At 40.7% G+C, this 27500-nt stretch overlaps 2 protein-coding genes, 1 long non-coding RNA gene, 1 other non-coding gene and 1 pseudogene across 5 annotated transcripts in view; 3 read left to right on the plus strand and 2 right to left on the minus strand.

Annotated features, from left to right (window-relative positions):
* Position 1, plus strand: part of LOC148740233 (uncharacterized) — a 2097-nt gene extending 2096 nt beyond the window's left edge. The window contains exon 1 of the mRNA XM_088749653.1: position 1. This exon is cut by the window's left edge and continues 2096 nt beyond it. Coding sequence (XP_088605779.1) covers position 1 — 1 coding nt within the window.
* Positions 1-5263, minus strand: part of LOC111346866 (protein argonaute-2-like) — an 18924-nt pseudogene extending 13661 nt beyond the window's left edge. The window contains exons 1-2 of the transcript XR_015996535.1: positions 5046-5263; positions 4121-4231 (exon numbers count right to left, since the gene is read on the minus strand). The product of XR_015996535.1 is annotated as a protein argonaute-2-like (transcript). The remainder of the gene's footprint in view (positions 1-4120; positions 4232-5045) is intronic.
* A 2727-nt stretch (positions 5264-7990) lies between these two features.
* LOC111346869 (uncharacterized) lies at positions 7991-9855 on the plus strand. Its single transcript, XR_015996847.1, has 4 exons — positions 7991-8488; positions 8608-8958; positions 9093-9465; positions 9585-9855. It is a non-coding gene; the product is annotated as an uncharacterized LOC111346869 (transcript).
* Positions 9856-11563: 1708 nt separating this feature from the next.
* LOC111347564 (uncharacterized) overlaps positions 11564-27500 on the minus strand; it is a 19269-nt gene continuing 3332 nt past the window's right edge. Inside the window, exons 4-14 of the mRNA XM_088749654.1 lie at positions 26938-27114; positions 26115-26300; positions 25076-25222; positions 23027-24212; positions 22795-22865; positions 18530-19120; positions 18270-18326; positions 15785-16138; positions 15371-15598; positions 14901-15083; positions 11564-14166 (exon numbers count right to left, since the gene is read on the minus strand). Coding sequence (XP_088605780.1) covers positions 12980-14166; positions 14901-15083; positions 15371-15598; positions 15785-16138; positions 18270-18326; positions 18530-19120; positions 22795-22865; positions 23027-24212; positions 25076-25222; positions 26115-26300; positions 26938-27114 — 4367 coding nt within the window. The 3' untranslated portion in view covers positions 11564-12979. The remainder of the gene's footprint in view (positions 14167-14900; positions 15084-15370; positions 15599-15784; positions 16139-18269; positions 18327-18529; positions 19121-22794; positions 22866-23026; positions 24213-25075; positions 25223-26114; positions 26301-26937; positions 27115-27500) is intronic.
* LOC148740234 (uncharacterized) lies at positions 19352-22502 on the plus strand. Its single transcript, XR_015996541.1, has 2 exons — positions 19352-19767; positions 20684-22502. It is a non-coding gene; the product is annotated as an uncharacterized LOC148740234 (long non-coding RNA).

Below are 27500 nucleotides of genomic sequence, written 5' to 3' on the forward strand. Positions count from 1 at the left end.
ACAGGGCCATCCACCGACCAAAACACCAGATGCCTACCCTAAATGAACAGCTTCATAAGCTTAGTGCAGCAAAATGCTTCTCCCTAGTTGACGTCAAAGAAGGCTTTCTCCACATTCCCCTCGATGAGGACTCCTCGTGGATGACCACCATGCACACAACATATGGCAGATACAGATGGCTTCGTCTGCCCTTTGGTATTACCAGCGCCCCTGAAGAGTTCCAGATGAGGCTGACCACCGCCCTAGAAGGCCTAGAAGGCATCATATGCATTGCAGATGATATCCTAGTATATGGAGAAGGAAACGACTATGAAGAAGCTCAAAAAGACCACGACAGAAGATTCATTGCTCTGATGGAATGCTGTCATCAAAAGAACATCAGACTCAATGCAGCCAAACTTCAGTTCAAGCTTAAGGAACTCAAATTCATGGGCACTATTATTTCTGATAAGGGAATGAAACCTGACCCTGACAAGGTAGCAGCAATAACACAGCTACCGCCTCCAGAGAACAAGGCAGCACTCCTGCGCTTCATTGGCATGGTCAACTATCTGTCACCCTTCTGTGCAAACCTGAGCTCGGTGATACAACCTCTACGAATGCTCACCCAGGAAGCTGTACCTTTCATCTGGTCCAACGCTCATGATAATGCATTCACTAAGGCGAAGCAACTGATCTCCTCAGCCCCAGTCTTAGCCTACTATGATCTCCACAAGCCAGTTGTACTTCAAACGGATGCCAGTGATTATGCCCTGGGCGGTGCACTTTTACAACCCAACGACAATGGTAAGCTGCAACCCGTCGCTTTCACATCCTCCAGCATGAGTACCACGGAACAGCGTTACTCCCAGATCGAAAAGGAGTGCCTGGCAATATGCAACTGCTTTCAGAAGTTTGACCAGTGGTTATATGGCAAGGCTGACATTGTAGTCCACACAGATCATCAGCCTCTCGAAACCATACTAAAGAAACCATTGAACAAAGCCCCAGCCCGTCTGCAAAGGATGCTGATGAAACTGCAACGATATCGGTTTCAACTAACATACAAGAGAGGAGCGACACTCCACCTGGCTGACACTCTATCTCGGGCAGCCCTTCCACAGCCAACATCAGCGAGAGTAACACACTTCGACGTCTTCCGAATGGAGTTGGAGTCCGAGCAGAACCGCCGCAACCCAAGGCTGGAAGAGAGCACCGAGAACCACTTACGTGAACAGACAAGCAAAGACGTCACACTGGCAGCTCTATACAAAGTCATTGTCCATGGATGGCCTGAAGACAAATCAGTCCTCTCTGAATCCCTACGTCCCTATTGGAACTACAGAGACGAACTATCAGTGAAGAATAGCATAATATACAAAGGCACGCAAGTCATGGTACCCCAGTCTATGCACAAAGAAATGCTTAGGAAAATCCACGCCAACCATTTTGGAGCAGAATCGAACATACGCATGGCCCGAGAGGTTCTCTTTTGGCCAGGGATGAGAAAATCAATACAAGACATGTGTGACGCTTGTGGCACCTGTGCCCAATACGGTACGACCGCACCAAAAGAACCGATGAAATCTCTACCGATACCTACAAGGCCCTGGCAGATAGTAAGTCAAGATATCTGTGAGCTCCACAACCAAAGTTACCTAGTAACTGTGTGTCACTTCTCGGACTGGATTGAGGTAGACAAGCTGGGAGATACCCTATCCTCCACGGTCATCGAGAAAACAAAAGCCCACTTTGCCCGATATGGTGTCCCAGCAATCTGCCACACCGATAACGGTCCACAGTTCATAAGCGACCAGTACAGGAAGTTCTCTGTGGAATATGGTTTCAAGCACACCACTTCCTCCCCGTACCACCCCAAGGGCAACGGCAGAGCAGAAGCTGCCGTTAAAGTTGCAGAGTCCATGTTAAAGAAAGCAGATGATTTCCACACTGCTCTACTTCTGTACAGAAACACTCCACCTCAAGGACACACATATTCACCTGCTCAGCGTATGTTTCTGCGACGCACTGCCACCACCCTGCCTACCACGGATCATCTGTTGGCACCTGCCATGATCAACTTTAGCATCGTAAAAGAAGACATCCTTAAGAAAAGGCATGACAGCAAAGCATACTATGACAAGTCAGCCGGAGTGGAGCACCAACCAGTCAAAGTTGGCAGCTACGCCTATGCCAAGCCACCTCCCCGCCATCGCGAAAAACCATGGATCTATGGGGAAGTCATCAAGGAAGACAACGGACGGTCCTATACTATTCGTACCTCTCATGGTACCACGATCCGCAGGAACAGAGTACAACTGAAACCCGCCGCACCACCACCACCTATTCTCCAACCTCAGATAGTAGTCAACCGAGCCACAGTAGATGCGACAGCTAACTCCACCCCTGCTCCACATACTTTCAAACACGCCGAAGTCAATCCGCAGGGCGAACAGAAGACCCACGAGCACCCGAACCCAGCAGCAGATGCAGTACCAGAAACCTCCCTGAGAGAAGCAGAACCCATAGCAGGTTCCTCTACGCCGTTGAAGCAGACGAGATCTGGGAGAATAATCAAACCCCCAGAAAGACTGAAAGACTATGTCACAGACTAGGCCTTCTCAAACGTTGCCTATGAACACTCTGTAGCGTTTTTAAGACATGTTATTTTTTTTTTTTTGTCTTTTCTTTTTTTCAACGGGGGGAGATGTTGGTCAGCGGTTTCCCGTATGATGGTCAGAGCACGTTGTTGTAGTCCGCCATGTTGGATGGCGTAACGAATAAAGTATAGTTCTGTTACTAGTACTGGCTTCTAGACTTATGCGCCAATACGTCTAACAATCAAGTCCGGTGTTTATTTTTAACCACGGTCAATTACAACGTTACTTAGAGACGATACTCACTAAACTATCCAGATGACTGTCGAAGACTGTCATGGAACATGCCTATGAACGGGTTTCAAGTGAAACTTGACTAGCTCGATAACGAAACCACAAAAACACCCGTCGTGGCAAAGAGGTTTTTTGCTTTTCTCCACGAGGGAACTTATCTTAAGGTCCCGTATGGAAAAAGGAATGACAAGATGCGTCACGCAACACAAAACGGCTGGGAAGGCGTTACATACATGTTGCTCCACTTTCTGCATATAACACACACACACACACAACCCACAATTCCTCCGTTTGCTCTGACAAGGGGCTAAAGCTCGAGAAGGCAGCTTTGAAACTCTTTTCAGTGGACAATTTACAATATCAACTCAGTTGATCAAGCCAAACTTACCTTGTTATACTCTCCCCCCCCCCCCCACCACCAATGCAGCACTATACAGTTTCGTATATGTGCACGATCCTTCGCAGTAAAGCACTATTTGAGCAATAGTGAAAATCAGACCTGAAAAAAATTTCAGGCCTGTACGGGATTCGAACCACTGACCTCTGCGATACTAGTGCAGCGCTCTACCAATTGAGCTAACAAGCCATAACATTTGATGGCCTGCTCCCAGTTGGCTTGTTAGCTCAATTGGTAGAGCGCTGCACTAGTATCGCAGAGGTCAGTGGTTCGAATCCCGAACAGGCCTGAAATTTTTTTCAGGTCTGATTTTCACTATTGCTCAAACAGTGCTTTACTGCGAAGGATCGTGCACATATACGTTTCATAACCGCAGTTCATACATATGTTTCATATGTTTGTTGTTGTTTGATTTATCATCTACGGGTTTATGTCGAATTAATTTGATGGCCTGCTCCCAGTTGGCTTGTTAGCTCAATTGGTAGAGCGCTGCACTAGTATCGCAGAGGTCAGTGGTTCGAATCCCGAACAGGCCTGAAATTTTTTTCAGGTCTGATTTTCACTATTGCTCAAATAGTGCTTTACTGCGAAGGATCGTGCACATATACGTTTCATAACCGCAGTTCATACATTCATACATATGTTTCATATGTTTGTTGTTGTTTGACTATACAGTTTCTTTTGAAACTTACCTCCTTTTTCAAAGAATGTACACAAGAGTTTTAGGAAAAAAAAATTCATAATAAATGGCATTCTGAGTATTTTTGCGAGAAACACATTTTAAGGGAAAAAATGTGGCACATGACATAGTCGATGGTGAAGTTGGGCAAGGAGTAAAAATCTTTTACAGTACCTTCACTTCCCAAAGAAGAACATGGCTTTTTGGTCACATACTCAACAGCAGCTGAAGATGGAGTGGCACCAAAAATATATTTTGGTGATGAGGCATCAGCTGCAGTTGCACCTGGAGGCAAATTGGAAGTTTTTCATTACATAGAAAATAACTTTCACCAACTGTTGGAGATTAACACAGTATCGTTAAAGGAAATAAAGTTAAAATCACCCGACTGAGTGTAAAATTCATCTAACAGGACATCTACCAGGACATCTAACAGCTCACCTCACAAAGGGTGGTTTTTCTCTTTCTTCCTTACTTTCACCCTTACTTTTGCTTATTGTTTGGTTAAGGTTTTTTGCATTGCCTTAGAGGGTCTTTGATCGATCAGTGTAGATCTGATCTCAATTAAAGTTTGCTATTTTTTTTCTCTCTAGGAAATGAAACACTTTCTATGGATTCCAGTACGATTAGAGACTTGATAAATTTGATGGAAAGCAAACTGTAGTATGGAACATCAGGGACCTTGAATTTTCAGCCGAAGAAACCTGAGAATCACCGAAAAGAAAGGCATGTCATTCTAAATACATATGGTTATTCAATGTACTCATCACTTGAACTCAGAAAATTAGCTCCGCTACCATTCGTCAAATCGCCTAGTTTTTCACCAAAGTCACCTCTGCTTGAATCCTAAGAATTAAAACAACCTAGCTTCTCCACGGTCGCAATTCCATTCTCCTCGGGTAAGCTTCCCGGCATGATCAGTTCTGTCAGGAGTAATTTAGGCGGTAAATCTTGACCTGTCTCTCGCCCTCTTCCGCCATTTCCGCATCACACACACACACACACACACACACACACACACACAATACACTAGGCTATTCTGTAGTAATATACAATGATATACACAATAATAAATTGCAATGGGTCAAAGAATATTTACCTCTACGTCTATTTTTCCCTTTCCCTTGTCCTGGGGAAGCCTTGTTGAAATACTCGTAACTTATTAGATGGTACCACAAAAGAACGCTCGAAATGACACGTTTTCCTTCCCCTCCAGAAGAGATGATTTAAGTGCTTAGATTGCATTTCTTCTGGGAGAATACCCTGACGTACTCCACAGAGACCAATCAAACTCTTATGTACTATTTACAGAACCTTCATTACCCATCGTCCTTATTGAGATGCAACAACATTACGTCACGCGTAGAACTATATGATTCATACACGACCTCTTCTTTATACGGTGGCCCATAAGGGACATGCCCATTTTTTTTATCGCGCGATAAATGAAAAATTATCACGCGATAAATGGAAATTATCGCGCGATAAAGGATAAATTATCGCGCGATATTTATTATTTATCGCGCGATAATTTCCATTTATCGCGCGATAATTTCCATTTATCGCTTGATAATTTCCATTTATCGCGCGATAATTTCTATTTATCGCGCGATAGATTATCATTTATCGCGCGATAATCACCATTTATCGCGCGATAATCACCATTTATCGCGCGATAATCACCATTTATCGCGCGATAATCACCATTTATCGCGCGATAATCACCATTTATCGCACGATAATCAATCATTTATCGCGCGATCAAAAAAATGTGTCATGTCCCCTATGGGCCACCGTACCTTTATTTTCTTTATTTTACTATTTTTTTTAAGCTTCGATATGAATGGCGAAGAAGATGCATCAAAGGCTTTGAATGCCTCTAAAAATTAGCTCACAGCAGTTCAAGAACTTTAAAATGAATCAATAGCCACATGCACGGATCAAAGCAAATATTTGTCAGTTTAATTAAACTCAGATATTCCGGCTACGATTTACATGCCCAACGAAAAGTTCGGAAGACTGATTTCCACATAGTGTAGTTCGATCATGATCCAGTTTACTTCACAGTTTGATGTGCCTTTCGGATCGAAATCAATGTATACTTCATTTAACGAATTGAATCATTGAATGAGTGATGGACTGGAGGGGAAAATATTTGTGTAGTGGTTGTGACGCACTCAAACACAATTAGGCCTTTATAGACTATGCTAGCATAATTTTTGCAATTGCAGAATACCCGGCCACCTTCGTCCACATCATTTACCTGTGTCGGGAGGCTTTGAAAAACGAAGCATAACAATAGAGGCTATTCTTATTCAATGACATGTAAATGCAGGGGCGGATCCAGGGGGGGGGTGGATTGGGTGGCTAGCCACCCCCCTTCGGAGAAGCCCACCATTAAAATCTAATACGGGAAAAAAAGAAATACATGCATGGGTCCCAAAAAATATAGAAATACGTGGGTACCAAAAGCCTTGTGAAGCCAGCAAGGCCGAAAACGGAAATGATAGTTGGCCGGAAGCAACGCGAAAAATTGAGCCTCGTTTTTTAGTTCTTTCCCGCCATATTCCTCTTAGCATCCATCTTGCTTTACTGTTTTCCGCCATTTTTGATCACTGCTTTGCACAGTTCTAGTTTACCGGAATGCAGCGTTCCGTTGAAACGTTTTTCTCGAAGAAGCGGTAAGTCTTTATGATTTTTTGCGCCTGTTTCTTTGTCCAAGTGAAAGTTAAAATATTTTTCCTTGTCTGAATGAAATGGCACATTTTTTATTTTTGTTTACTTGTAGTGACGGTTTACACCGCTTTAGCTCCCTATCGAGTTCACTCCTTCGAGTTCGCCCCTAATTTATACCGTGTTCGCCCCCACACTTTTCGAGTTCGACCTCACCAAGTCGAGTTTGCCCCTTGATTAAGTGATGTCCAGATGAGTTGATTTGTGACGAAGGCTCTAGCAGAATGTGCCAAATGTCAAGTCAGCGACGACCATTTTGAATTTCGGCAATTGCGTGGGATCTGGGGTTACCGGAACAACTGTCTACAATGAAGTTTCTCTTATATTAAAAGTTGTTTATTTCATCTTTACATGCTCACTTTGGGGGCTGGTTGGCTGCATGTGATGCTTTAATGCATGTGATGCTTTGATGTGACAGCGTAATGCTGTTAGTGAGCTTCTATGCGCTAGCTGTTGTTTGGCTGTGTAGCCGCGTGATGCGGTTCCAGTCAATACCCACTAATTGACCCTTGCTCACCAGAGAGTCTCCTGTAGCTCAGTGGTTAGAGCATCCGACTAAATCACGGAAGGTCGTGGGTTCAAATAAATGTGAAATCACGATTTGATCACGTTTTTGATTATTTAAGACTTGTTAAGAGAATGCGTTCCACGCTTCATAGGGTTTTTGGTCATAGCAACCAGACTTAATTGAGAAGACGCAAACCACGCTTTCATCACATCGTGTTGATCATAACAACAAGACTTGAAGATACAAACCTCATTTCCATCACGACAGTTACCCTTGTAATAAATGTGTAACAGTTTTCATGATACTTAACTCAGTTAGCTTTATTTATGAAAACAAGACTGAAGAGTTTACGAAACCACGATTTGATCACGCTTTTGATTATTTAAGACTTATTAAGAGGATGCGTTTCACGCTTCATAGGGTTTTCGATCATAGCAACCAGACTCGAGAAATAGTAACGAATGTGTAACATTTTTACTGATACTTCACTTAACTTTATCTGTGAATATAAGACTAAAAAATAATGCGAAACCTCGCTTTGATCACGCTTTTGATAGTTTTTACAAACAGACTTAAGAACAACACCAGACTTGTGACAGGCTTTGAGGCTATTGGTGCATTTCGATCCTCATTATTATTCCGGTAGCTAGACGTTGTTCCCTTATAGGTCCGCTTCTTTTAGTATTAAAATGAAACGTCGCTTAAGTTTTTAGTACACTCGTATCAGCAATAAGCTATCTTCTCCATTATCAATAAGTCTATCGCTTCCAATCGTTGAAAAACAGTTTTTTAAAAACTTCATCATGGATTCCTGCATCGTCTGCGATCAGATCGTTCGTCCTCGTCAAGAAGCCCTCTTATGCGACGGATGTGAACGTTGGCAACACCGTACCTGCCAAACTTCCATCATCCAGCATGACTACCGAGAAGCAGTCCGTTCCGGCGGATCAATCAATTGGCACTGTGAAGATTGCGAGGGATACCCTCTAAGCAGTACCCCGGTGCTATGTTCCGACTACGACTTTCAGTCTATGGTACGTTCAATAAATCCTGAGCTTGACTGCGATAACGTCGATGCTCCTCCTGCTTCGCCTTCTGAGCCTCCTGCATTTAATGAGTCGTCGCTAATGGAGCCTTTAGCCACAGATTCGAGACCAGCCACCTTCCAGATCGAGTTTGAGATCGTGGAGGATTCCACAAAGCGGGGCCGAAATAAGCTAGTGGACAGCCGTGGTTACACGTACAACGTTAAGAGACGTCGAGGTGGACACATCGATTGGCAATGCACTGTTAGACCAAAGGTAGGTTCAGTTTTACATTCTTTTATTTGATTGAATCTGATTGTTGCAATTTGTGTTCTCCATAGGGTAATAAGCACGTCTGTAGAGCTACTTATTGTTTTAATTTATGCTCTCCAAAGGGTAATGTCTGTAGAGCCACGGTAGTTGAGAGGGCGTCTGGTGAACTTGTCCTGGGCCCCACGCCGCACAATCACCCATGGAAAGTGGGTGCAAGCTTAGCGGCCCGGATAATTGCAAAGACTAAAAAGGAAGCTGTCGCGAATTTGTTTAAGCCGGCGTCTGAAGTTGTCAACGAGGTGTTAATGGAGGAACTAACAGAGGATCCGTGCCCCAGTTTGCCAAGGCCAATAAACCTCGCCAAAGCAGCTAACCACCTTCGGCAGCGATTGAGACCAACAGATCCCGTAGACCTCGAGTTTGAATTGCAGCCCGAGCACATCCCTCAGAACTTTCTCCGTGGAGATATTAGGGTTAAGCACTTTTAAAAAGTCCTTGCAACTACTTCATTTGTATTTCATTATCAAATGTTTTTATCACGCGTTTAGTGTACTAAGATTATATATTTTAAGCAGCTACATTAACGTTTTGTTGTTTGATTTTACAGGTACGTGGGCGTCGTCACCTTCTGTTCGCCAGCCAGCAACAGCTAGAGGTGTTGTGCAGGGCCAAGGCCTGGTATATCGACGGTACTTTCAAACTTTGCCGAAACCCATTCAGCCAGCCACAGAACATCAACGCGTTCGTGCGAAGTGATTCCTTTGCAAAGCAGGTCTCTCTCCTGTTTGCGATAATGTCAGTTCTTCAAGCTCAAAAGAAACGCAAGAACAAACCAGCTGAACGCCTTTGCCAGTTATTTAGAACACAACTGGATCGTCAACAACATCTGGCCACCGTCCTGTTGGAGTGTATGCCTAAGCGCCATCCGGACCAACAACGACGTCGAAGGATGGCACAACGGGCTCAACCGACGGGCGCAGGTAGGTTACTTATTTGCTTGTCATTACGTTACGGTTCCTCGGTTTTGTGGCACATTTCCTCCTTTCGAGTCCGGGTTATATTTCCATATTTATATATATTTTCCTCCTTTTCACTTCAGGGAAAAAGTCAGCTTCCCCTGTACATGCTCATCCAGTTACTTCACGAAGAGAGCCGCCTTACGACTCTCCAAATTCGAATGGTTTCGGAGCGTAAACTGTGCAGACTCCAGCGACGAACATACCGGCAGCTGCAAGCAAAGATCTTCAGTCTGCGGGATCAATACGAGAATGGTGATCGGACGGCGAAGCAGTTGCTGCGAGCCTACTTCGAACTCTACGGACCGCGAGATAACTAACAAGATAACGTCGAACGACCTGGTAGCCTTTGGGTTCGGTCAAATTCAAAAACGGCTCCTTTAGGAGCCACCCAATTTATATAAGTCATGACCAACGAAAGTGCTAGCATAGATGTTTCCGATCGCCCCCGCCTCCACGCACTTATAAACTTTCAAAATGGCCGTCAGTCAATTAAAATTCAAAACTTGTTTGCAATTTTCGAAAAAAAACTTAGACATTACTCAATCTGGGGGCGAATTCGACTTGGTGGGGTCGAACTCGAAAAGTGTGGGGGCGAACACGGCATAAGTTAGGGGCGAACTCGAAGGGGCGAACTCGATAGGGGCGAAAGCGGCGGTTACCTTCGTAGTGACAAACCTTCCAATTTAACTGGCGATAGTGAAACCCTGACCGGAGAGCCTCATGCGAAGACATCATGACTGGTTTCCAATTGTGGTAAGTAGCATGTAAGAAGAGTAAATTTCCGATATATACAAGTCCGGAATGTTTTTAATTTATCATTGTGTAAGGAATTATTCAAGTTGTTGTTTCTCTGACCACCACGGGCTTACTACTCAGGGTCGTGAAGTTTTGTCAGTAGTGTTTCTCCGCCTGCTTGACCTCATTGCTGACCCATCCAACCCAATAAAGCGCGAGGTTCTGATAGACATGTGTGATCTAACAAGAACGACTGGTTCAGCTATTGCTACTGCAATCAGAAACAGCTTACAGAAGCATGCAATTGACATTATTATAGCAATTGACGATATTATAGCAGTATTAGTATAACATTAGTATTTGTATGTCGTTCTAGTATTTATTTTATTTTATTTTAATAGTTGTATTAATTAATTATTACTGTGTTATTTTATTGTGAAGAGCATTTGAACATTGTATGGAATTTGCGCCATACAAATTATTATTATTATTATTATTATTACTATTATTATTATTAGAAATTTCCGTGGTCAAGCATATGACACAACTGCGTCAATAAGTTCAGATAAAAAGGGAGTTCAAGCTGAGTTAGCTAAGGACACACCTGATCATACCCGAGTAACTTTTCCTTTGAACAACTGATTTACTGTTCAGTGCTTTAACCATTCCAAGATCTCATTAATTTTCCATACTGTCTACCATTCAATTCTTAGGATGTTAATCTGGAGAATTTGGTATTATAACACAACCAAAGTAAAGCGCGCGCTCTGATTGGTCAATTTAGCGTCCCCATTTGCCCATGGGTGTACGCTGCTGACGTGAGCAAATGCAAAGACTATTTTTCCGCACGCGCTTGTTTTTTCTGGTCGCGTAAGATTTTTTAAATAAAAGGGAACTCTTTAGCTACAATGTATCAATGTTATGTTATAAAACAAATGGTAAACACCACAGCGTACACTATTGAGTTATGGATGTACTTGGGAGGTTTGCTAAGCACTCAAGAAGCTAGAGTCGCTCTCGGCTATCGCCTCGAGCGACTCTTACGCTTTTTTCGTGCTTAGCCACCTCCCGCGGGCATCCATAACTCAATAGTGTACGATGTGGTGTTTACCATTTGTTAATTGGATCAGCTTATGGTCCCTAAATTGACATATTTTTTTATTCTTGGGACTTCTCAGCTCGGTACTGTTTTGATAGACTATTGCGAGTAGAAATATGTCTTGGTCACTCAGGGGACTTCGAGGGTTAAAGAATTAAGGTGTCGCCCCGGTTCCTGTTGAAAGAAACGTTCAACGACGCATTCATGGAATAATGTCACCATCACTAAACTTGTAAACCAGCGATCTTTATTGAATGACTACTGCAGAACAATGAAAAGACAAGCAAATATCTGCTCCAGTGTCCGAGAATTTTCTTAATTGCATGAGGATTATACTCTGTAATAACTGAAGAAAAAACACAATCAAAAGCCCATTGAATGCAGGCAAGGAAATCTGGGTCTATCGGCAATTCACGTTGTCGGACTGCTGTTTTTTTTTTTTTTGTTTCTTTTTTTTAAGCTTAACGAAGCAAATTAAATAAAGATACTCATTTAACATTGAGTCTACCCATATCAATTTGTTTATAAGTTCGACCCAGTCCTCTTTAAGCAGCGCTCAAAACTTGTCGCAGGCACGCTAAGCTACAGAAGACCTACACACATGCCATGGCTTGTTCATCTGATAAAATCGATTCTAAGCTCTTTAGCTTGCACTAAGACTTCGGGTATTACCGAAAAAATACCTTTAGAGAGGTGATGCTTTTAATTACGAAACGGTTTACTTCTTTAAAGACTGATGAGTAATAAGCGAAGAAGTAGGATAAAATATATTTGTAACTGATAAGGATAATTCTACTGAGCGCCCTAGCTACAACAAGATATGATTCCGACTCTCTAAGAAAAACTTTGAAATCTTTTTTCTTCTTTTTTCTGTGTGTGTGTGTGTGTGTGTGTGTGTCATATTTCTAAAAGGGACTCCTATTCAAAAGATGATAAAACAAAATAATTAACAAATGGTAAACACCACAGCGTACACTATTGAGTTATGGATGCACGCGGGAGGTTGCTAAGCACGAAAGAAGCGTAAGAGTCGCTCGAGGCGACAGCCGAGAGCGACTCTAGCTTCTTGAGTGCTTAGCAAACCTCCCAAGTGCATCCATAACTCAATAGTGTACGCTGTGGTATTTACCATTTGTTTTATAACATAACATTGATACATTGTAGCTAAAGAGTTCCCGTTTATTTAACAAATCTTACGCGACCAGAAAAAACAAGCGCGCGCGGAAAAATAGTCTTTGCATTTGCTCACGTCAGCAGCGTACACCCATGGGCAAATGGGGAACGCTAAATTGACCAATCAGAGCGCGCGCTTTACTTTGGTTATGTTATAAATCTAGGTAGAGAATTGTTTCCGAAATTACTCGCACTAGAATCAAAATAGTATCAAATATGGAAATATGGTTATAGTGTGGTCATAGTAAAACATAACTGTGAACATAATGTTATTTCAGTTTGCCAGGGCATTCAGAAGGTTAACGAAAGATCCTGTAATGGCCCCTTAAGATAAAACATAAAGTAAGAAAGTAATGAATGAGCTTAATTCCTGGAGCTTCTTCGTAAATACATGTAATTATGTTTGCCAGACAAGACTTATCGAGACAAGGTCTACGGTGGCTGTCTGTCTGTTTTTCAAGGAATGGATTAACGTCCTTCCTTGCTGAGTAAGAGTGCTACTGCCTCAGTTTTACCGTTGAGTTTTGCAATCATTAACGGTGTTCGACCGTTACTGTCTTTTGAGTTTGCATCTAAACCACGTGACAGCATTGTCTTGATGATTTCCACATCACCTCCCTTCGCAGCTGCGTGTAACAGACTCGTATTAAACCGGTTTTTCACGTTTACGGACAGATCGGCTCCAGCTTCCAAGAGAAAATGTACGGCTTCTCTCTTGCCATAAGTGGTAGCAATTCTCAGGGGTGAATTTCCATAGTCATCTTTTGAGTTAATCATGCCAGCACCACGAGACAGCAATTTTTCGATAATTGCGGCATGACCACATTGTGCCGCTGCATGCAGCGGATTCCTACCGAGTTGGCCTGTTAGGAGAGGTTTTGCACCCTTTTGCAAAAGGAGACAAACTGCTTCCAACTTGCCACACGCAGAGGCAATGATCAACGGCGTGTCACCAACGCTGTCTTTGGAATTAATGTGGAGTCCAAGGGACAACATTGTCTCAACGATGGCGACATTACCGCCTTGTGCAGCTGCGTGAAGGGTATTCCTTCCCAAGCGGCCTTTTACATCCTGATCAGCTCCCTTGGTTAAGAGATAATTCACAGCATCTCCGTTGGCATTTGCAGCGGCCATAATCAATGGTGTGTTCCCGTCAGCATCTTTTGTGTCAATATGAACTCCACTTGAGAGTAGTATCTCGATAATAGCGACATCATTTCCGGCATGCAAAGCATTTCGACCGTAGTAGCCTTTAATAGTGGGATCTGCTCCCCTCTGCAAAAGGTATTTCACGGCCTTTTTTCTGCCGTAAGCGGCAGCAAGTATTAAAGGAGTGTCGCCATTACCATCCTTTGAATTGACGTCAAGACCTTTTTTAATCATTTCATCGATAATGGCGACTTGGCCACCATATGAGGCTACGTGCAGCAGGTTGCGACTGTAACTTCCTTTTACGAACGGATCTGCCCCGTTTTCTAAAAGATAACGTACAGCTTCGCTCTGGCCACACAGGACTGCAATTCGTAATGGTGTCACACCATTGTCATTTCTTGAATTGACGTCACGGCCAAGTGACAAAAATTTTTCGAGTCGAGTGATATTACCATTTTTGGCAGCAACAAACATGGACTCAGTCACAGTACTTTTATCTTTTCCTGGAATGAAAAGTACCAAAATATGAGAAATCGAGGTCGAGGAGAAATTGACCTAGCCGGTTGCTGCGATTAGGATTTGTAGCGACGATGAAATTCTGTTGTTCAAAACTTTACTATGGGTAGATTCTTTTGTGTAAGTTTTTACCCAAACTTTTTTAGACAGGTTTTCATATAGCACTCCCTGAACAGCCGTTGTTGTGGTTATTTTTAACAGCTCATTTTTATAGACCGAGGTAGTATTGTAACATCCAGGGATAGTATCAGAAAATGATAATAACAAAAAAAAAAGTGGCTTGGAACAAGATTAACAAATTTACAGTGGTTTAGCGTGGTCTGTACTCTTCATGACAACGATATTGATCATTACTGAGGTCGAAATGTTGTGGACTCACTGGACGCAGCCGATTTGTTGTTTACCACGATGTCGGCGCCAAATAGACCGATTCTTTCTGTACTTGACCATTGCGTGACACGTTGACGCGAGTAGCGTTGTCTCTCCTCTTATCGACAGCGGCAAATTGGCCAATCACATTGCAAAATGACTGCCACTTGTGATAAAATACAGCATACATCATGAGATAGAATATTTCGGCTAAGCTATTAGACTATGCATTCTTCCAAGGGATGTAGAACTATCTAAAAAAAAACATGTCTTTTGCAAGGTAAACGACACATGCTAAATTACAGAAGAGGAGCAAGTGGCAAATCTCAAAGAAAATGATATTAGAACTGACCATCGATATGCGAGTCCAATCCAATTTCAGATGGTGTTCCTTCTGTTCCCACACCGCTATCAGTTGCATCTGTCACTACACTTTGTGTCTCCACCTGAACACTGTCCACATACGTTTTAATGTAATTCCATTTGCTTTCGCTCAGACTGTTCCTTCCAATCTGTTCATAGTTAGCCAATGGAGCTAGAAAAATAATAACAAAAGTTAACAAAGGAAAAAGTAATACATAAACTTAATCTGCAAAAACAGCTGGATTTTAAAATAGCGTTTTCTTGCAATCCCAGTTGACCTCTACGGACTATTGCTTCCAAGCTACTCGTGGACAAACGCTTAACGAACGGACGTCAGACACTGGCACAATAATGACTTAAGGGTGTGCTCTTGCGGTTTAGACATGGGTCGAAGCCGCTTAGCTTTTCGACCACAATGCATAGATTTGTTCATATTCGTCTTAAATCTTCAAGCCTCACCTCTCTCTTCTGGAGTCACGTCATTGTCGGTTCTAGGTGGTCGTGACTCTAAATTCTCTGCCTCTTTTTCTAGGATTTTCACTCTCTCCTCCAAAAGTTTCCATTTTATCTCCAGTTTCTTAACTTTTCTGAAGAACACTCCATCTTCTTTGGACATGGTATATAGCCCTGGGTCGGAATGACTTCGCTGACTTCGTTGCAGTTCCTGTTCATCACTAAACAGAGCCACTGTTAAGTCAAGTCAAATTTCAAATCAGAGATTATCACTTTTATAGACACTACAGTACATACAATATTAAGAAAAAATTTGAAATAATTTTTTTCGACTGGATTTACGAAAGTATTGATCAAAAAGTAATCAATATCTTGAATAATATTTTCAAGCTTGCTACTTTCAGGAATTAAATGCCTTACCGTCAATTTCGCCATAATATTCTCTCTCGATAGACACAGTGAATTCCATTTTCTCTTCACCACCAGCTCGGGTCTTCATTTCTTCAGTAACCAAGAAATCAAAGAGGCGTGCTTTTAGTGTACCACTCTGGTACATCTTCCATAATTCAGCGCATCCCTTTAAATCTGCCAGTTCGACGGTGAAGCATACGCACCCCTGTCCCACTTCAATCAATCTCGTTCCAGCAGGCAAAATACAATCATTGAAGCAGGTGACTAACTCATCATAAGTTGACCAACGAGTTAGGAGCTCACGCACCGTTAGTAGCGTTATGCCAGCTGCAGCCACTCCGCACATCGTCTTAATAGTTATTGCTGCAAAATAAAAACGTAATTCCAATCCTGTGAAACTCAATGCTGTGAGTAACCCGTTCGCTATGAATTTTTTTCGAGGAAAACAAAATCTTTTTTTCTGTAAAGTTTACTTTGTCCTGTATTAAATGAGATATAAAAAAGGATGTCATCACTTGTCATTATCTTATCTGAGAACTGTGAGTTAATTAAGCTGCCTCTGCTAATGACGCAGCTTATATTGGCTTAATTAATAATAATGATAATAACTTAATATTTATATTGCGCAAATTAACATGTGGATATGATCAAATGCGCATCACAACACTTTTCGGGGGACTTTGGCCGGACTGCATCAGCAGTTTACAAACAATCGAAGGAAAGTTATTGGAAGATGCCCCCTCCCCCCCAATTCCCAGTAAACAGGCCAAACCACATCACAGTAATCTCGTGAGTGGGTTCTTTAACGTCCCCTACCTAACCAAATTAACTAATTAATAGATGCGGGATATATAGCATGTTTGTTAAAACGGTTCTTCATTGAGCTTCGCGTTTTCCACCAACATTCTGTTTTGTACATGACGACTAGATCAACTAAAACATTATCCATTAAATTTTTTGCGGAGATTCTGATATTTTTGTATAATAGGTAATTAACATGCACTGAGATAAAGAGGTTTTGAAGGGCACTGAAAAATCCCGACAACTGATTTCCTTTCCGCATCAGCACAAGAACAAATGCCCCCTTTCATTGATTTAAAGAGTTTACAGACAGATTCGTTTTAATTCGACTCAAATTTTCATATTAGACGTTCCTGGCACGATATCATGTCATTATCTCTGTCTGTACTTTTAATGACAATGAATCTTGACTAATGGGCGCTAACGAATGACAACAGTCGTGATTAATTGGCATCAACAACGCCGGATTCTGGAAAACGAGGATGCGGAACGAGGACGCGGAACGAGGACGCGGAACGAGGACTGGGGATAGCGGAGAACAAAAATAAAATACGAGAAAATTAAAAAAATAATTCTGAAAGATGACGTCACTTAGTTAAAAAGGTCCTCAGATCGCTTCCAGAAACTCGCCGGAAAATCAGTGTTCGGGAAGCAAAAGTGTTTCATATTCATTCATCGAACACCTATTTTAAGGTGAGTGTAGCTCTCTCATCGACGAGTGAGTTAATCGCAAGAAATATTGACCAGAAGAAAATGGTCAGATAATTTTTAAAACTCTGCAAAAATATTATTTATACATTCGTAGGTATGTCTCTGTTTTGTTCTTAATTTTATCCTGTTAACAACTTGTTAGAAGGGAAAGATATAAATTCCAACAAATAATAGCAAAAGATCTGTCTCTTTTTCCAGAAAACTATAGTAAACTGAAACGGGCGTCGATCGGTGCCTCGCGTAGAGGCAAATGAACTTTGCTCGTTAAAATTAGAGAAGAAAGCAAGCCATGATTATTAGTTTATACATTTGTGTGGGAGGGATTAAAGAATGGTCCAAGTCTAAGACAACACCATTTAATTCAATTTTGAGCTTACAGCACGTGCTTGAAAATCGTCAAATTCCATACAGACTCTGTGGCAATTTTCAACGAGCATTTCCCTAGGTGGTGTAATTACTACGAGTCGGTTAAGATTTTAAGTTCGTGATGAGCGGAAAATTGTTATTTTCGAGGATATAAAATAAGCTTGGGTCTTTTAATCTGTAAGGATAAACAACGCATCATCGTTATTACGTCAAGAAATAATGAAATTAGGAAGCCCGTTTTTAATCCGGAATTCAAATCAAATCTTAGCAGTTAGCACCGTGTTCGAGTCTTCACTTTTCTTTTTCTACCCTGGAACATGAAAGGAAGTCTCGCGGTTCAACATGTGTACAAGCTAAGATGTGGCCTGTAATTTCTAGGACGCTCGTGGCAGTTCTCTATATGAAGAAGTATGTTATCACAGTTTTTAAAGTTATGGACAAAATTTCGTGCAAAATGTCACGTCTAAAGCACTCGATAAAAAGATCTAATTTCAAGGATACAATTATGCCTAAGCCAACTAAATAAGACAATGGAGTCGAATGGTTCTAACCGCAAAACCCTCTTTTGCAAATATCATCACTCATATGCTTTAAAGATGATTTATCTTTTACTTACCACCAATCACTCTTCCACCCAAATTTCTTCCAGATGCAAAAATGCCAGAAGTAGGTGCTGCAAGAAGATTATCGCAAATTTATTTCAATGTTTTTTTTTTGTGTGTGTGGGCGCATGTATATAATCAGCAAGGGGTTTTTTAAATACACTGAGGGTCAACCGAAACTAGTTAGATCTTAGAGTCTTAATTATCCTCCACTACCTTTGCTCCCCATATGCGCCCTTTTCCATTGATAAAAATCACAAGAGGTAGATTTTACCTTTTTTTCTTTTGAGTTCTTCTTCTTCATTTATGCGCTTCTCGAATTCCTCTATCTCCGTTAGGAGGTCTGGTTTTCCAGTTTCCCTCAGTATTTCTATTAGAATATCGAGGCGGTAAAATTCCAGAAAGTTTTGGCTCTCCAACTCTTTAAACAGGCTTCTAACATCTCGAATTTTCGTTTCAAAATCAAAAGACGTTTTTGTTTTGCATATCCTGAGCAAGTGTTCTAGTTCATTGCTCTCGCCGCAGTCGAAAACTCGGATCACTTTTTCAAGTAAATTGCTGTATTTTTTTCTTTTCACCTCAAAGTTTGTAACTTTTTTCAACAGGGACCATTCTCCGACCTCTTTAAGAAGCTCCTTTAAATCTCCCAGTTGATCAATTTTCAAGAAATTCAGGTGCCCGAGTTCCTCGAACAGAGATTGGGAATTGTTAATGTCTTGAACGCCACGTGTCAATTTCTCTCTACACATGAACATGAGTTGTTCATGTACACTGAGCTGGTCCAGATGCCGGCCAATCACAAAAAGCATATTATTATACTCAATTCTAGACATTTTCACCAGCAAAGAAAGCCTGAAATTTGAGCCTACTCAAGGACATTAAGTGATGAGGGTACTGTCTGCGGTTTAGTAGGCGCGTTATGTCTATATCGATACTGCACATACCAGCACATACCAAGGATTCCGGAAACCGCAGCCTCACGGAGTAAAGCTTTCTTTTTGTCTAAAGCAAAGTCAGAAATCTTACAACTGTGGCCCTAAAGCCCCGGATACAAGAGGGTTCTCGCGACCAACTTGAAGGAGCCGTTTTGGTAAGTTTTTGCAACTAAATGAACAAAGACTGTAAACGGTTTTGTTAATTTATGGTGCAGAAGTGAAAATTGAATAGAGCATAAGTAATCCAAGGACTCATGCCCTCAGGGGTGACTATTTTAAAAGTATAGCTATGTGATCTTTGAATATTTTGTCACGTGCGCTGTGAAAGTGGTGCAAAGGTTGCAACGTAACTGAACTGCTTAGTTTGCAATGATGTATCAAATCATTGAATCTGGCTAAGAATTAGTCGGGTTGCAAGAACGCCGTAGAGCAAGTGAGGAAGGACAGAAATGGTGCAAATACAAATGTGACGTGTTGGGACAAAGGGGCAAAAAGGGGCAAAGTTCTCAGGTGTTGAATTTATATCAGTGGACTGAATTGAAAGATTGGGTCGATGGAATTTCATCGAACCAGATCGGTAAGGCAAATGTAGAATCAGGATGGTGAAACGTAGAAAAGGTATCGAAATTAATGGAACTCGATTGTTTCTCGAAACGTCTATTTGCGAAAAAAACCATAGCTCCGGACATAAGTTTCCCGTATTGTTTTAACAGATAAATGTCAAACGGAGGTGAATAGTGCTCGTTTATCACTTCCGAACTAGCCAATCAGCGCGTGCAAAAAGTACTTTTCACCTGTATATATATACACCAATTAACAATTATTCGCCGAAGACGAAGAAAGTATTGTTGAATAATCTCTTAGACGAGATATAGTATAATAATATGGTTCAGATACTTTCGAATTCTGTTGTAATTTCGTTTCGTTGTTGACACCGTTCTGTCAATTATTTTTATCACTCGTATCAAGATAAGAGGCCAGTCTCGACTAGAATTTAAGAGATTTATTTAATTCAATCAGCAAAAACATCTTTCTTTTTAATAGTATTACGCCAAAGTTAATAGCATCTTTTGCAATCTTCGGATTGAATTTTCCTTACTACACTTACTTAACTTTTTATTTAAGGAGGGAAGCGCAATAACCTATCACAATTTTCGAACCTGTGGCCCTCACACCCACCCCACCCCAGGGGAGTACATCCATCACACAGTAATCTCGTGCGTGGGAAATTAACGTCTCCTACTTCCTCGGGGACATTGACAAAAAGCAAGGCGGTCACATTTTAAAATTTAGTGCTCTTGACTGCTATAATCACCTCGCGTGAGATGATTGTAGCGAGATATGATGCAATCCTCTTCCAATCAGAGTGCACACAACTTTATCATCACCCAAGCAATACTCAAGCACAATATTATGATAATTTTTAAGATATTATCATAATGATTGTTAGAGAACAGAAGACAAAGTAACTAACCATGTATAACCTTCTCAAGCTTCCGTCTTTCAGGTTCACTCAGTGATCTTCAAGATGATTGGGATTAACATCAAGGGTTTCACACAAGAAATCAAGAACAGCTTGATCCTTGTAAAAGCCCGAAATTTTTACGCCAGCGAAGTCTGTCCCTTTGTAAGCCTGGGAGAAAAAGACTTATCACTCTTTCAAAGAATTACAACTTGCCAGTGGAATAGTTTCATCACTGAGCCGACAGCCGATGGCCTAAGAATAAAATAATCGATATATTTCCGTAGTCAATTATTTCTAAGTTAGCGCGAACCAGCGATTTCGCAACAAGGTGGCCTGTTATCGATAAACTGTCGAAAACAATAGCCGCGTTTTCCTAAACGAGGTTGCCGACCTTTCTTGTCTTGAAAATAATTCCATCCTTTCGCTGCTTCTTCTTTGCGTGACAAATAAAAGGTTGCAAGGATAAAAAAATTGTCTGATTGTCAGAAGACAATTTGATTATTCAGCAAATTAAGAATAAGAAGAAGTTCGCACGGGATGAAGGCGAATGAAAGGAGGAGGGGCAATCGGAGGGCAGAGAGGAAAGTAAAATAGCTGATGCATTCATTATCAGTCACAACACTTGGTCTGCTCTCATTTGGACGATCAAACCACACGATCATCTGTAACTCCTAGGTTCAAAAAATACGTTGCTATTAAATTATGTAGAATACATAAAGGAGGAAAGTTTCTAAATAAAATGTGGTGCTGCGTCAGCGGGGGACTATAACAAGATAATTTGATTTTATGAAACGAGTTGATCAGTAATGTAAATTGGCCATCGTGAAGACTTTAAAAGCTGACGTTTCAAGGGTTAGCCCTTCGCCATTCGCTTTGACGAAAGGCTAACGCTCGAGACGTCAGCTTTTAAACTCATTACATTATCGACTCCGTTGACAAAACCAAATTCTATGTAGACTACAGTCTTAGAATAGCCACAATGATGTAATGATATAACTTGTAACAGGTTCCACTTTAGAAAATAAGAAAACCAAATTCTACAACATTTTCATATATTTGCAGTACGTATTTGCAAAGTTCGCATTTTTCTCGAGCTTTGCATCAGGAAAAAAGGTAATGTCCGCGGACGAATGTCTGTGCATGTTTTCGCACCTAATAATATACATGAAAAAATTTTCTCAGTTCTGATTGGTTAAGATGAATGCAGTTTTCAGTTAATTCAGTGCAGAAGAGAGTTAATTCAGTGCAGAAGAGGGTTCATTTAGTGCAAAGAAAGAAACAAATCAGACATTCTGATCAGTCAGAACGATTGGTCAATATCAAGGTCAATGTCAAGGTCAATGTCACTTACAGGGTTTGAATAAATTATTTTTGCACCAGATGCGCGCGCTTTTCTTCTGCGTAGTTATGGGAAGCTACCTTGTCTTTTTTCATGTCTATTATTAACACATAATCACATGATTTTCTCGTGCAATTTGGAATAAATAAGCACTTGTAATTTTTTTCAAAGACCACAAATTACACTCGCCCTACGGGCTCATGCAATCTTGTTAGTCTTTGAAAAAATTTACTCGTGCTTATTTATTCCAAATTGCACGAGAAATCATGTGATTACCTATACAAATGTAGGCCATTGTTTTTTACATTAAGAGTCATAAATGTGGTAAAATGATACAAAGTTCCGTAGTTTTTGGTTAAAAAATTCGTTTTTTAAAGGACCCTTGTTCAGTCCTTCGATGTGACATTTTCAACGCACTAAACATTCGAGTGAATATATGATGAGATGAAATAATCTACAGCTAATCCAAGAGCCTTATCCAGGATAGGATAAATAATTTAAACCTAAATATTTGATGATGTCGTGTGCAAATGATCATCTGTTTTTTAACAATCAAGAAAGAAATCGCTGTATTTGAGAAGAGAAATTCTACATTTTGTGCCTGCTATTATTCGTCCCTGCGAAAAAAGGGTTTCTTCCCATATAGCAAACTAGTTATTGACCCGTCTTCAGTTTTGCCTGATTTTATCAATCGATTTTTCTCTGACATCATAGACTTCAACGACGTTTCAGTCAAATAAAATATCATTTTGACTTAACACACAGATCTCCGCTATAGAGCTTTGATTGTTCTCTCCAACATCGTTCTTTCGCAACGAAGTCTGCAAATCCGGTGATATAGATTAGGTTTGAAATATCTGTAACTACTAAGCTTTATGGAGACTGCAGTCATTATGCAAGAAAAAGCAAGAAAAAAGTCATTATGCAAGAAAAAAATGAACACTACCTCATAATTCATCGTTAGCGAGAATGCATAACGGTAACACTCGTACGGAATAAAGCGGTGGTAGTCTAAGTCTAAAGTCTAAAGACTAACGTCCTCCCTTGCTACGTAGGAAGTTTGCGGCCTCCATTTTACCATTTTGTTGAGCGATTTCCAACGGCGTGCGGCGAAACAGATCTTTTGAATTGACATCAAGACCAAGTGACACCATCTTTGTGATGACGGCGACATTACCACCATATGAAGCAAAGTGCAATAAATTTTCTCCCGACTGGCTCCTCAAAAAGAAATCGGCACTGTTGTCTAGAAGATAATTTACTGCATCTATCTTGCTGTCTACAACAGCCAACATCAACGGGGTGGTGCCATTACTATCCTTGCAATCAACATCTAGACCACGTGACAGTACTGTATCGATGATGGTGACATTGCCAGCCGCTGAAGCGAAGTGCAGTAAATTTCTTCCAAACTTGTTTTTCACAAAGGGATCAGCTCCTTTGTCTAAGAGAAAATTAACGGCTTCAATCTTACCAGACGCTGCAGCCTTCATCAATGGTGTGTTCCCATATCTACCCCTTGAATCGATGTGTAGACCACGAGATATAATTTTCTGGAGAATAGTCACATTACCACCGTGTGAAGCGTAATGCATGAGATTTTCTCCAAACCAACTTACCATGTAGGGATCAGCGCCCTTGTCTAAAAGATAATTAAAGGTTTCAATCTTGCCAACTGCAGCAGCCAACATCAACGGTGTGGTGTCATTACTATCTTGGGAATTGACGTCTAGACCACGTAGTATTATTGTCTCGATGATGGTAACATTGCCAGTCTGTGAGGAGAAGTGCAGTACGTTTCTTCCCGAATGGTTTTTCACAAAGGGATCAGCTCCCTCGGCTAAAAGAATTTCCACAGCTTCAATCTTGCCAGACGCTGCAGCCCTCATCAAAGGTGTATTGCCATGACTATCTTTTGAATCGACGTCTACACCACGATAAATTAGTATCTCCATGACGGCGACATTACCACCCTGTGAAGCGGAGTGCAGAGCATTGTTTCCAAACTGGCCTTTCGCCAAGGGATCAGCTCCTTTTTGCAATAAATAATTCACAGCTTCACTATTGCCAGATGAAGCAGCAATTCTCAAAGCCGTGTTAACATCAACATCCGGGCCACGTGACAACACATCATCAACGATGGCGAAATTCTTACTCTGCAAAGCTAATGACAGTAACAACCACTCGTTATCCATTACCGTCTGGGTGTCACATTCATCTGAAATAAAGAATGAAGAATATAATAACCATAGGGACATATTTTTGAGATTCCGTACTGAAAAGGCCTTTTATACTGAATATTTCAATGACCTCTGTTTGATATTTTGGCCTTTAAGCAAGCCACAAAGCGTTTGGTGTGATGTTTATATATCAGTATAATTTCGGATCGTTTCCTGCATGATGTAATAAATAACTGTAATAAATAAATGTTATAAAAAATGTAATAAATAAATGTAATAAATAAATGTAATAAATAAATGTAATAAATGAAGGGCTGATGGTTAACGTTTACGTAAGCTTTGAAAAATAATGAGACGTCTACTTTATCTATACATAACATCTAAAGCACGGTTTCCTGCATTTTACGGATAATAATTTTAATAATAATAATAATAATAATAATAATATATTTAACGTGGAGAAACAATTAGTTGAAAGCCAGTTTACAGGTTTTCCACCAAACAACTGAAACAAATAATTCAAATTGAAATGGAGGATTGAAAAGGATGATGATGTCGTGACTGCGAGTTGCGTTACGCAAGTTTCTGTTTTCCGGTGATGACAGCTAGACGTCAAATTCGCCCGTTTTGAACCTTGAGTCCTTTGATATATGAGACGAGTAGTGGGAGTGCGTGAGAGTAGAGAGGGAGAGAGTAAAAACCGAAGAATTGTGACAGCTAGGCTGAGTGCTGGGCCATTCAAAACTGTTAAAATCAAGAAATTGTGAGTTTCTTTGTCGACGAAAACCGATTCCCGACAATGATAACGCTTTTCTTTGCTTTCATCACTACAAGAACAAAAAACAAACATACGAAAAAAAATATGAAGTAAGCTTAGGTAACTGTGCCTCTCGATACTGACCACTTATCTCTACGCTAAACTCAGATGGTGCTCCTTCCATTTCCAAACCGCTGTCAGTTGTCTCTGTTATCAAACTCTGCGTCTCGAATGGAAGATTGTCCACGTACATCTTGGTTTTTCCGAGCCATTCGTAGCTGGCATTCTGATCTAAACGATAATAAGTGAACAAAGTTTTTAGCCAACAAAAGTCGTTTTAGGGTGTAAATGAATATATATGTTGAACAGCTTTTTGAATGTCTAGATACTAGTTACAGTATAAGGCGGGATCCATTTTTCACAGAAATAAATGTTTGATAGATGATAATGCCTACAGTTTGCGCTATGGATATAATCTACACTCGCTGTCAACTATTCATCCACTATAATAATTCTAACATACAACTGGTTCAAATTTGAAGTGCTCTTGACACTACAATATCTTAGTATATTTTTCTGGAAAATCCTCTGTTAGACTGAGGTATGTTAGTATGCGTTTATGTCGGTAAAATGGTCTCGAGAGGCCTTCTCTATTTCAATACTGTAATAAACAGTTCTGATAAATATCACACTTATACTTCTGCGCTGTGTGCTGTGAGTGGTAAAGCTTTTAATTCTAGTGCTACACTAAAACATAGCCGAGAATTCACCAAGGGGAAAAAACAGGAGTGTGAACCCAGATAAACTAATTCTCTTGAGCGAACTTATTATGACTAGGCATTTCTCGCTCCTTCAGCTCTCATTAGAAATGCTACCCTTTTCAGAGGTTACCAATGTGATCGAAGGTTCTCTAAAAGTAGGTTTCCATGGAACACATTCTGATGTTACGTTAAGTCAATTCAAGGGACCATTCACTTATCAAATTGCTTCAACCACCCAAGTAAGTGACAAAAATCGAGGACAAAATTACAAAAGCTGTCACCATTTGTGCCATTTTTTATACTCTAGGAGTCAACGCATTTTTTTCCCATGAATAGCGGATTCTCCTTTCGCCTTTACACTTCGTAAAGAAAAGGACTATCTAACTATTTTGCTTTGATATTGTGAAAAACATTTAATTCACCTAGCCCTTCTGATGATAAATCAATCGGCCTTCTTATCTCTAGAATTTCCACTCTTTCTTCCAGGAGCTTTATTTTATTCTCAAGTTGTGTGAGCTTCCTCAGCGACACCTCATCTTGGCTTGGCTTAAGAAGTAAAAATGAGTCAGAGAGTCTGCGATTTCTTACTTGAGGTCGTCCACTATCTCCTGTCAATCAAAAATAGTCCAAGTAAAACAATTGCATCTTATTGAGGCAGCTCAAAAATGATTCGTAGTTACATTAAGCCCTTAACACCGACGTTAACACTATGCAAAGTTCTTTAAGGCCCAGGCTTCGTACAAAAACTTTGCAAAGAAAATGTTTGTGCGCAGTTATACCTAAACTGAAAAATTAATATGAACATTGAAAAAAGATATTGAATTAAATGCAACTATGTGCATAGGAAAAATCAAATCAGCGAAGAGTCTACGATCGATACAACTCTTTATTCCCCACATGTACATCTACGATTGAACAAAATAAACGATAACAGAATTTAAACGATGGTTCCAGAGACTTGGCAAATCTAACGTTAATAACTTAGGCGCTGTATCGGTCGATGGATCGTAGATTTGGCCTCTAAAAACATTACAGGTTTAACTTCATTCTTCTTTTTTGGTCTGACATTTCCTCTTTATTATAGACGATACAGATATTCATTAACTTTTTTAATTAGATTTTGACACTACCATTTTCCACACCTCCTCGCATGGCTGGAGAAATTTTTAATTAGACTGTGACACATTACAATTTTCCACACCTCGCACGGCTAGAGAAATAAAAAACCTTAAATTTCATATTTACCGTTCTCCAATGCAACCATTTGAGGATCTAGAACATCCATTCTTTCCTCGAGAGACACAACTTGGTGCTTAACTTGTGCTAGTGTTATCAGCAACTTTTCATCTGCTCTGGGTGGGACAGATAGCACTGAGTCGGAGTGTCTTCGAACACCTCTTTCCGGAATTCCCCTCTCGTTATCTAACAGAAGTCAGACTCAGTGTAAAACAATTATTATAGCTCTTTGCATGTGCACACCTGACAAACATAAATTCTTTGTGTTTCTGCGATTTAGAGAATGGGCGTTCGGGTAAACATCTGCCTAAAGGCTAGCCATCCGAGAGAAATCCGGGGGGTGCGCACCCCCGCAACCCTCCGCTGACAATTTTTAAATTCAGGTCCTCAGCCTAGGTCCGCAGAAGGGTGATTTGTAGCGTTTTAGAGATAATGATCATGTGTTATCTTTTTTCGTACCTTTGAAAAAAGAACTATTATTTGCTATTCTAACATGGACTACCCTCAAATGTTTACAATAATCGAGTTTAATCTTGAAAATTAAACCAAAACAACGGTCGCTTGAGCTTCCT

The sequence above is a fragment of the Stylophora pistillata genome, chromosome 2 (assembly GCF_964205215.1).
Source record: "Stylophora pistillata chromosome 2, jaStyPist1.2, whole genome shotgun sequence".
In the NCBI taxonomy this organism is placed as follows: domain Eukaryota; kingdom Metazoa; phylum Cnidaria; class Anthozoa; order Scleractinia; family Pocilloporidae; genus Stylophora; species Stylophora pistillata.